Here is a 10,868-nt window from a genome sequence, read left to right on the forward strand (position 1 = left end):
CAAGGCCCTGGACTGACAGGGCAAGGGGGAATGGCTTCACATGGCCAGAGGACCAGGTTAGATGGCATATTGGGAAGAAGTTCATCCTTGTGAGGGTGGCATAAGGTGCCCAGAGCAGCTGTGGCTGCTCCATCCCTGAAAGTATCCAAGGCCAGGACTGGTCTAGTGGAAGGTGCCCCTGCCCACGGCATAGGGCTGTAACTGGATGATCTTTAAGGTCCCTTCCCACCTAAAACCATTCTGGGATTCCACAGGGAGAGGCTGGCATATCCCAAGGGTTATGCAGGTGGAGGAGAGCTGCCCTGGGTCACAGTGGCAATGGTCCCGGGGGAGAAGACAGCTGCAGCTGGCAATGACCGAGGGGTGTGGGGAGAACAAGAGGGAGCAGAAATTGGGGTGCAGGGGGGAGCACGCCGGTGACTGGGGCCACGGGAGGGGGCAGAAGGACTGGCCCTTTGCAGGGCTGCATGTCTGGGTGGGGCTGTGGGTGGACATGGATGAGTGAGCTGTGTGAGCAAGGGCAGTGGTAGAAAGAGGAGTTCTGTGGGGCCTAGAGCTGAAGCAGAGGTAAGGGAAAAGGGGCAGCTGTGAGGGGGCTGGGGATTGCATGGAGGAAGGAGGGAGCTGTTCGAGGGGGCTGGAAGGAGGAGCAGAGGATGGGGGAGAGGAGCGCGAGGGGCTGGGGCCTCTCAGCTGCAGTGGAAAAGCTGCTGCAGCTCCAGGGGAAATGCTACTTGAATTAATCATGGCGCTGGCTGCTGTGCCAAGCCCAGGAGGAGGCTGCTGGCAGCGCAAGGAAATAACTTTCACAGGAATTTGGAACAAATGCAGCTCTTCTGGCGGTAACAACAGCACTCACCTCCCCCCACAACCTCCCCATGTACCAGCATCTCCCCCATGCCCACACTCCTGTATAGCCCCAGATCCCCCCACATGGCAGCCTGCCCCTCAGGACCGTGACACTCTCCCTCCCCTTGTTCTTACCCCCCAGCACGCTCCCAGGCATCTCCCATCTCCCTTTGGAAAGCTTGCCTTCTTGCTTCTAAGGAGGGAGAGGCCTGTTCTGTGTTGTGCAAAGGTCTGAAAATAGGTTGATACTAAATCCCTTGCCCTAAGAACACAAATGCAGGCAGCAATGCCCCCTCCCTCCGAGCACCTTCCTTGCCCGCAGTTAGTGAGCATTAGTCCTCGTGCTGCCCCAGGGCCCATGCATGGCTACGCTCCGTGTCCCTGCCAGGAACAGCCCTCCAGACTCTCTTCTGGTAATACAGTGTTTGTGGCCTGGTGTAGCCTACTGCTCTTCATCCAAATCCTCCCTGGGGTACGGCCCATGGGGTTGTCCCAGGGCTATGCATGTAGCCCTGAATGTCCCATGGAATCACAAACCAGAACCAAAAACTCATCAGACTTGTCCTCAAAACCGCAGAGACTCTACATTAGGTGCATTGCTGGTCAGCTTTTAATTTCTGACGTTCCCCAGCATTTGTGTACCGGTGCAAAAGCAGTATGCAAACCCTGGTTCCAAAATCATCAATACTGGATATATGCAAGAATCAATAATCCACCATTCCATGTCATTCAGGTTGCTGTCCAATCAGCCCATGCTCACCACATGGGGCTCACAGTTCTCTCTGCCAGAGCACAGACAATACTTGATTTAGCATGAAAAGTCAGAAAGTCCCAGAAAAACACTATCTGACTATGCATGCAGTGTGCTGGTACACAGTCAAATGTTTAAAGCAAATTTAAACCAGCAGGGTGAATTTATACCAGAGCAGATTTACACGGAGCACAGCACTGGAATGGGGTCCGGTGCCCTAAAGCTTGTGCATCATCAGCTCATGGCGGCAGAGAGGAGCAGGACAGCCAGCTGGGGACCGTCTCCTGCTCCATTTTCTGCTGGTCTCACTTTCACTTCTACCCTGGGCTCTGTCTCCACCAGTGTTTCTTTCTCATCTCAGATTTGAACAGTGAGTTTGCTATTTCCTTTGCTTCATGCTCAGTCTGCTACTGTGGGACCTGGCCCATAGTAAACATGAATAATAAACAGAGAAGATGTTATGAGTTCCTTTTTATTTCTCAGAAGCTCAGGCCAGCAACCTGCTCTGCTCATCCCTGTTCATACTCAGACACAAAGACTGACCCAGCAGACAGAACAGAGTCTGCAAGGGAGCAGATCATCTGTAGCAATTGTTTGGGTCTCTCCTGCTCACTCTCGGGGACTCCTTCCTTCCCCACCCTTCTGTCCTGTCCATGGATAGTAGACACCACTGTCTAAAAACTGGCCTGGTCCTCCCAGGGTTTTCTGCTTAAAAATGGGGCAGACTGACAAAAAAGCAAACCCACTGAGATCTGTGCTGTGACTGTCCTGTGTCCTGTACCTCATCTGGCAGGGCCTGGCCGTGACCTGAGCACTCATCACTATTGTGTGGGTCTGGACAAAACCCTTTGGCAGAGATACTTTGCTGTCCAGAGGCAGGGTGAGCCCCAGTGGTTGGATGCCATAGAGAGATGGAGCCAAGCAGGAGCAACAGCAGAAAAGAGCTGTGGGGACAGCACACCTGACATGGGCAACTTCATGGGGAGCAGTGCTGGGCACTGGCCACCGAGAGCCCTGGCAGCACCTCTGAAGCCTTCCTGTTTGAGGCAACAGGGGTGGCCATGCCAGGCAGCTGTGCTCCAAGCCCAGGGCTCCCTGACCTGGCTCTGCCCAGCTCCCAGACTTGGCTGGCTGCTGCTGCATCCTCGATCAAGCCATGGGCCTGGCCAGCCTCCTTTCCCATCCTCTCACATTTCCTGGCTCAGAGGAAGCAGCAGCAGATGTGTGAGCTGTTTGCTTTGTGCCGAGGCCGCGCGGGAGTTACCTGTGCTCAGCCCAGCCGCGCTGTTTCCAAACGAAACACCAGCACTCAGCCAAGACCATCAAACGTGGCCAAGCCTTGGCCACTGCCGGCTGCCAGGCACAGCGCAGAGCCAGGTGGCCGTGCGCTGGGCACCCTTCGGGAGTGCCCCGCAGCCCCAGCTCCTGTGCCGGGCGCTCTCCCTGCAGCCCGGCCCCACGGCCGCCTCAGGAGCCCAGCCGCCATCTCCGATTGCATTTCCAGAGCCCTTCCCACACGGCGAGCGCACTGAGCAGGAAGGCACGGACAAGGAAAGAGGGGGGCCTCCCTTCGGGGGCTCTGCACAGGCCTGGAGCTGCCATGCATCTCTGCTCTGAGCCCGGCCCTGAGCCCTTCCCCATCTCTGTCCCCAGCCCTGCCCATCCCCACCCACCCCACACTGGGACAGTGTGTAGTGCTGCTCTGCATACACCAACCCCAAATCTCCCCTGACCTACATCTTCCTTCTCATCTCCCACTCACTCCTTCTGCCTATACTTACCCCTAATCCTACCTTGACCTCTCCCCAAGCCATCCTACACTTGCCCCAGCTCCACATGCCTCCTCTCTTCCACACCTGGCCCTTGCTCCCACCCAATTCCTCCTTCCTGCCACACTCCAACCCCATCCGCTGCACTCACTCCCCAACAAGCCCCTCTCCAGCACTCCCACCCTACACCAACAGTCACCTCCATGCACACACACACCCCCCACAGCCCACCCACACTCACAGCCCCCGTGCCCCTGCAGTGTACCCACAGGGAACCCATAGACCATTCTTTCTTGCCACCTCTGGGGTGACCTAGGGACCTTTTTCCTAGCCGAGTCACAGGACCTCCTCCAGCCTTGTCTTATGGACCCCAGAATTTCTGTTCTTCCTGTCCTCTTGGGCCCCCTCTCACCAAACTGGCACCAGGGCTTCTCATGGTCTCAACCAGACATCCCCGTGCCCCACACCTCCAGCAGAGAAGTGCCCCCAGTGCCACTGGTGCTTGTCCCCATGGACAGCCTGGATGCTGCCATGGTTGGCAGTGCCTCACTGCACCCCCACACCTCCTCTCACCCCAACTCAGGCCGGTGGGACAGGTGATCCAGGGCCTGAGTTGGGGTGAGAGGAGGTGTGGGGGTGCAGTGAGGGCTCCAGGGCCTGAGCTGCAGCAGAAACACCAAACACAGGGAGCACAAAACACACAGAATCCCAATGGCATCACTAGCTCATCACAGAGCTTTGGAGGCCCAGCAGCTCTCCAGCCCCAGCTATGACCTCTTGCCACATAAAGACTGGTGCAGCAGCACGTGCCTCAGCTCATTAGCTCATTAGCATAATTAATGCTAATGCTCACAAGCAGCCTTACCAGCACTGATGAACTTGGGCTAATGACCTCACAGGGGGAGAAGGAAGTTCGAAGCCTGGCTAGAGGCAGTTTCCCAGAAGCAGTATCACATTCCTTAGCCCCCTTTTGAGTGTTCTGGCCGCAAGGTAGCTCCACACTGATGCAAGCAAGGCCTGGCAGAGCAGGACCCACCTCAAGAGAGGCCCACACCATGCTCTGCATGATGGGCAGCCTTGTGGTGTGCCCGATGGCAGTGGCATTGCCCACGGCTTGCACAGGGAAAGGACGTACACAACTTGGCCCTATTCCAGACTCACACCAAGGGTGGGGATCTCTGCTCCAGCATTCCTGCCGCAAACGCTGCCCACCAAAGCCATGACACCTGCACCAAACACCCTGCACTGGCAGGTCTCCCACCCCAGGCTGCTCACAGCCCTGGCTGTGCCCCTGCCGAGCTCCAGCCTCAATACCTGTACCTACCTGTAAGAAACAGGTCCCAACAGGGGTGTTCTCCTTCAGGGACACATTGTAGAAGTTACTCCTGAACACTGGCTCATTGTCATTGACATCCTGCAAGGCCACGTGCACCACAGCTGAGGAAGAGAGGGCAGGCGTTCCCCGGTCTGTGGCCAGCACAGTGAGCTGAGGCTGAGGATCCTTTTCATAATCCAGTGGGGCAGCAGTGGTGATGATGCCAGTGGCAGGGTCAATGGTAAACCAGCTGGAGTGGGTGTCGCGGCCATGCAGAATGCTGTACCGCACCTCACCATTGGGACCCTGGTCCTTGTCACGAGCTGTCACCTGCAGGACAAAGCTGCCTGGGTACACTACTTCAGGGATGCTTTGCTTGTACTCCTGCTGGTCAAAGAGCGGGGGATTGTCATTAACATCCATCACCTGCAGCACAAAGGCTGATTCTGCCCGGAGCGGGGGTGTTCCTGAGTCAGTAGCTGTCACCCGCAGATCATAGGAGTCTCTTTCTTCCCGATCCAGAAGTTGGTCCACACAGATCAGATAGATTATGTTGTCCTTGGTAGTGAGGGCAAACTTGCCATCTCCTCCCTCCAGTGTGACATTGACATTGGAATACTCTCCATAGTCGGGATCGGAAACAGAAATGCGTGCCACGTACTGTCCGGGCTGGGCTCCCTCGGAGATCTGTGGGGAGCCATCCTCACTCAGAAAGATGATAGTCATGGTGGGCTGGTTGTCATTGTAGTCACGCACATGGATAGTGACAAAGGCTGTGGTGACCTCAGGATGGACAGCCTTATCCCTTGCCTGCACCACCAGCTCATGCACCTTCCTCACTTCATAGTCCAGACCTTTGTTGAGCTTGATGACTCCAGTTCGGGCATCGATGGTGAAGTACTGGTCAGGATCGCTCTGCCGTCGGTTGATCTCGTAAATCACATCCCCATTGTCACCTTCATCTGCATCAGAGGCAAAGACCTGCAGGATGCTGCTGCCAGGTTTCAGATTCTCTGAAATGAGCGTGTGATAGCGGCTCTGGTTGAAGCTGGGGGCATTGTCGTTGATGTCCTGAATGGACACATCCAGTGTCATCTGGGTGCTCCGGGGCGGAGAACCCCCATCGTAGGCTTCCAGCAGCAGTGAGTATGAGGAACGGTTCTCCCGATCCAGAACGTTGCTGACCACCAGGTCCAGATACAGGACCCCATTGGGTCCTCGACGCGTTTCTAGGCGGAAGGCCTGCCCCACATTCCCTCCCTTAATCGTGTAGCCTTGTGTGTTCAGGAGGCCACTGTCGGCATCAAAGGCCGGGTCCAAGGGAAACCTGCTGCCAATGGGTGTGTGCTCCGGGATCTGAAAGGTGCTGTGCTGTTTGGGAAACGCTGGGGCATGGTCATTGATGTCATTCACTTGGATGTTCACCTCTACCGTGATGCCCTCTGGGGTGACAGCAATGAAGCTGTAGCGGTCCCGAGTCTCCCGGTCCAGGACACGAGCTGTTTTGATGATCCCTGTATTCTCATCTATCCCCAAGTCAGTGGAGACGCCACTGCCCTCCTGTGCTGAGATGAAATACATGTAGGCACTAGTTTCAGGGGGTAGGCCAGCACTGATGTCCCCAATGATGGTGCCAGCTGGCTGCTCCTCATCTATTTGTAGATCCAGGGTGCCCAGGACAGCAGAGCCCATCCCTGCTCTCAGGCCCCCAAGAATAAGCAGCTCCAGCAGAAGCATTGTTGACCTCTTCATTTGCTCCATGGCTGGCAACTAGCAGAGCAGAGGGTGGCTTGATCTCCTTTGCAGAGTTCGCTTTAATCCTGCCTGGAATGCAGACCAGAGGATATTGGTTAAGAGAGAGCAAAGGAAGGACAGAAAACAGCCTGGAGAGGGAAGGTCTGCCAGCTACCTGCTGCCCGATCACTCACTATGTAATGCCCGTACCTCACAAGAAGCAAATGTGACAATATGTGTCAGAGCCTGCCCAGAACAAAAGCCTGGGACAGCACCTGGAAGCAGCTCACAGTGCCCCGAGGTGAGCAGCTAGGACCCTGTCACAGAGGTGCTTCCTACATCCCCAAGTGCTCTTTGCAACCACTGCCCACCTGGCATACTGGCATCAACTGCCCCCGAGCAGCATGCACCAGTGTCTTTAACAGCTGAATGCTTCCTGTGAGGTTCAGAGCCTGTCTGTAAGAGGACAGAGGTTTTTGGGCAAACAGCAGCCTTGCATCTCTCCCCTCTGAAAAAAGCTGGTCTCAAATTACAAGACAGCTCAGCGAGTGACTGGTGAGACCCTGGCCCCCACCCCCTCTCCCCCCAGCAGCGTTCCTTTCAGTTCCTCAGGGACATAGGTGCCAAAAACCCATGAAGTGCAAATCTGCAGTCCCTGGGAAGGAGCACAGAACTGGAGTGGGCTTCCATCCAGTGAACAATAAATCAAAAAGGATGTATTGCAAAGGATGTGCCCACAGCTGGGAATGCCCGGGATAAAATCAGGCCGTGCTCATTGTTTGGGCTGGCACGGAGATCTGTGGGTGCCCCAAGCCGGTACCATGGAGGGCGGTGGCAGTGCCGTAGGAACGCAGCGACTCCCTCGGAGCAGCCAGCTGCTCCGTCCCACACCCTCCGCTGCTCACTCCCTTCCTTTGTCTCCTTCTCGCTGCTCCTTGCTGGCTCCGGCTCCTTCCCTCCCTTTCCCCGTAACTGCATTTCATTGCAGCAGTGGGGGAGGGCGGCAGAGCCAGCCGCAGCTCCTGCAGCTCTGCAGCCGGACACGGCAGAGCCCGGACAGCCGCCCGTGCCAGCCCTGCCAGCCCTGCCCTGCCCTGCCCTGCCCTGCCCTGCCCGGAACAGCCGGGGTAACACGGCGGCCACGGAGCTGCGGAGGAACAGCGGCCCCAGGACCCGCTCAGCCCCGCGAACGAGGCTTCGTGGTCTGCGGGGATGGCGGCAGCATGAGCTCACTCTTGGACTCTCTTGAAAGCGTTTGCTGCTGGGCCCATAACCACACTCAGGAGCCGCTCATGTCACATGCAGGAGCAAGAACCTCCCTGTCTTGGGGGATGGAGGTGGCTGGCAATGCCTAGTTTGGGGACTAAGAATATCAGCCCTTGACCAAAGAACTCCACGGTGGTGTTAACCCTTTCCAGGGCACATATGATGGTATTCTTGGGTCCCCTTTCCCACCTTAGATCAGCTGTCTAGATTTTTTTTTTTCCTGTGTAAATCCTGGGTTAGTGACAGAAACAAAATAATTTAAAAGTATTTTCTACTCATAAAGAAATGTTTACTTCAGTGGGCATCCAGTCTGAGGCCTACCCGCACAGTCTGAGGTAAATCCACACACTCTTCTTGCACCCAGCACGTGAGAACCCTCACAATGCCCTAAGACCTAAAGTCAAAATAAAATACTTTTTTGTTCTGTGATTTGGGAATTTGCATAAACTCAGTGGTCCTAGACAGGTCTGCCTCTCTGTTGGAGCTAGTTTTAATTCCCCAGATGGAGTAACTGCCTACCCCCAGAGCATGCAGTGCTGGAGGAATGGGGTCTGAGGCAGCTTCTGTGATGAGACTGCACCATTCCAATGGTGCTGCAGATGCTCAGGTCATGGGAAGGGCCAGGGCAGAGAGGTAGAGGGCCAAAATTCCCTGGGGCAACCTCAGTGACTAGGGACAGGACAGAGCTAACAGTTCTTGGGTAGTGCCTGGAAGAATTCAGGGCATAGACATGGGGAAAAGCCCACCTGGTTCCATTAGTAATGTTGCCTTGAGAAGCCAGTGAGGCTTTATGGACTGCTGGAAGGGAGAAGAGATACTTGAGAAGCAAATCTGGGGAGTGTGAAGAGCAGCTGAGAGCACTAGCACAACCAGGGAACAAAAATTAGAGTCCCTGGGCTGGAAAACTGGTGTTGAAAGCCTGTATAAGCTTCTTCAGATCTATCCTCCCTGGGTGCAACTGAGTAGTTTCACAGCAAGCTTATCCTTCAGCAAAAGGTGGAACTGAACATTACTAGACTGCACCAGTCAGAGGTACCAGCAGACCCCTGTGACAACGAGGTGTGCAGGTTTGGGTCAGAGGGAAACAGCAGTGACCTCAGTGGATGCAGAGTCACAAAATCTGAACAGCTGCTTTCAGTTAGCAGAGAGCTCAGTGCAGGGCTGGCTTGGCCGGTCTGTGTAACGTGAGCCACACTGCCCCGCTCCCTCTCTGTCCCTCCCACCACCGGGCACCCTTGTGAAGAACGGCAGCAGGAGTCTCTAAAGAAAACTGCCAGGATGAGAATCTCTTAACATAGGTCTTTGAGGGCCAGAGCCACAGTGAGGCAGTTGACAGGAAGGGCAGCTAAAATGGAGCAAGCTGCAACATCCATCTAAGCCTAGAGCTGAGAAGCTGGAGCACCAGGAGAGCCCAGCCTACACGTAGCAGATGCGTGATATTTTGAAAGAAAAAAAGATTTGGAATTACATTGGGACCACTGTGTGCACCCTTGCCAGCAGCAGCTTGTGCCTGCTGTCAGCCACGAGAAAAGGGAAGTGGGCTCCCAGCAGCCCCAGCAGAGGAGCTGGAAAGACGGCACCCACTGTGCATGCCACAAACAGATGTCAGAGGGCTTGCTGCGCGAAGGCTCCATGAAAGCTGCAGATGCTGCAGATGCCATACCCTAGGTCTGACATGAGAGGCCATGACTCGTATAATGACGTTTTTGAGACTCCAGTCCAGAAGAGGAAGCCTGTTTAATCTTTGCTGAGCACTGGTCACTGACCTGGAATATGCTTTCCTCATGTACATTCACAGACATTGTCTCTCTCTAGTTTCAGATGATCTGCCCTCGACACCATGCACAGCCCTGACTTGCCTGCAGTGCAGTCTTGGACTAACAACTCACTTCCAGCCTCTACTCAGCCTACCACTACCTACAGCCACGTCCTCCGTGCCTCCTACCATCTCCCACCTGGGCCTGCAGGACCGGCACCCTTTTGCCCAGCTCCCAGCCTCATGACCCTCTCTCTGATACGGCCCCGAGCAGTCAGAGCAGCGGTGGCACTCCTGTTCTGCAGATGCAGTCAAGTCCCTACTGCATCCTTGTGAATCCCGTTTTTGTGCCACACTGGGGCTCCCCGAGGGCTCTCCTGTCTCTCAGAACACATCCCCCACAAAGGAAAGGCTAATTAAATATTTCCGCGCTTGAGCCAATTCCCACAGTCCCTGTCTCGGGACATCCCCGCGCTACATCGGCCCCTGCCGGATTGTGCCCATCGCCAAGGCGCTGCGAGGCCTCGCCTGCACCCTCTACACCGGAGCCCCCGGCTGTTGGGGCTCGCTCTCCCCCGAGCTCCGGTCTCCCGGGGCTCCCCAGCCGCCGAGCCCAGCGTCCGCTGCCGCTCTCTGTCCCGGTCCCTGGCGCTCCCGGACGTCCCGCACCGGGCGGCCTCGGTGCCGGCGTTCTGCCAGCCCCGCTCCCCGCTCCGCCCGGGCTCGCAGCCCCCGCCCGGCGCCTCCACGGTTCCGCTGAGCGCCCTCCCCTCGGCGGGTCTGCCCTGCAGCGGCACCGTGAGAGCCCGGTTCCGTGCCGTGCCGTCCCGTCCCGCTCGGCAGCCGCCAGCACCGGGGCCGTCAGCGAGCCCGGTCCGGCCGCGGCTCCGCGGTGTTGCGCCGCCTCGGGCGCGTCCCCCCGTTCTCCCCCGCCCCCCCCCCCCCCAGCTCCATTGTCTCCGCGGCGGAGGCAGAACAAAGCCCCTGGTCCCGGTCCCGGTCCGGTCCCACCGTGCGACGATGCCACTGTGCGGGGCTCCGGCAGGGGCCGAGCCCGGCGCTAGGACTTACACTGCGCGTCCCGTGCCGGCGGCGTTCACATCCCGCGGGGTCCGGCCCCGCCACGACGTCCCGCAGCCTCCCCGCTGCTCCGGCGCCAAGGTCTCTCCGGCACCGCCGGCCGCTCCAGTGCCCCGAGCGCTCCCGCGCTCCCCCGGTGCCGCGGCCGCCCCGGTGCGGCTGTGGCCCCGCGGAGCGCTCGGCGGCGGGTCGGCGCTGGCTCGGAGCTGGCTCGGCGCGAAGGCTCCTGCTGAAACCCGACCCAGCGCCGCCCTCAGCCCCCCGCTCCCTCCGCCGCCCCCCTCCCCGCCCCGCACCGGAGCGCGCCGGCGGAGCGCGGCCTCGAGGCGGCCCCGGACGGGCGAGCGG

General features: G+C 57.6%; 1 protein-coding gene across 1 annotated transcript in view; it reads right to left on the bottom strand.

Annotated features, from left to right (window-relative positions):
* The window catches only part of DCHS1 (dachsous cadherin-related 1), a 44,258-nt gene extending 33,658 nt beyond the window's left edge, over positions 1–10,600 (bottom strand). Inside the window, exons 1-2 of the mRNA XM_030234637.2 lie at positions 10,512–10,600; positions 4,694–6,508 (exon numbers count right to left, since the gene is read on the bottom strand). Coding sequence (XP_030090497.2) covers positions 4,694–6,445 — 1,752 coding nt within the window. The 5' untranslated portion in view covers positions 6,446–6,508; positions 10,512–10,600. The remainder of the gene's footprint in view (positions 1–4,693; positions 6,509–10,511) is intronic.
* Positions 10,601–10,868: the final 268 nt, after the last annotated feature.

The sequence above is a fragment of the Serinus canaria genome, chromosome 1 (assembly GCF_022539315.1).
Source record: "Serinus canaria isolate serCan28SL12 chromosome 1, serCan2020, whole genome shotgun sequence".
Lineage (NCBI taxonomy): Eukaryota > Metazoa > Chordata > Aves > Passeriformes > Fringillidae > Serinus > Serinus canaria.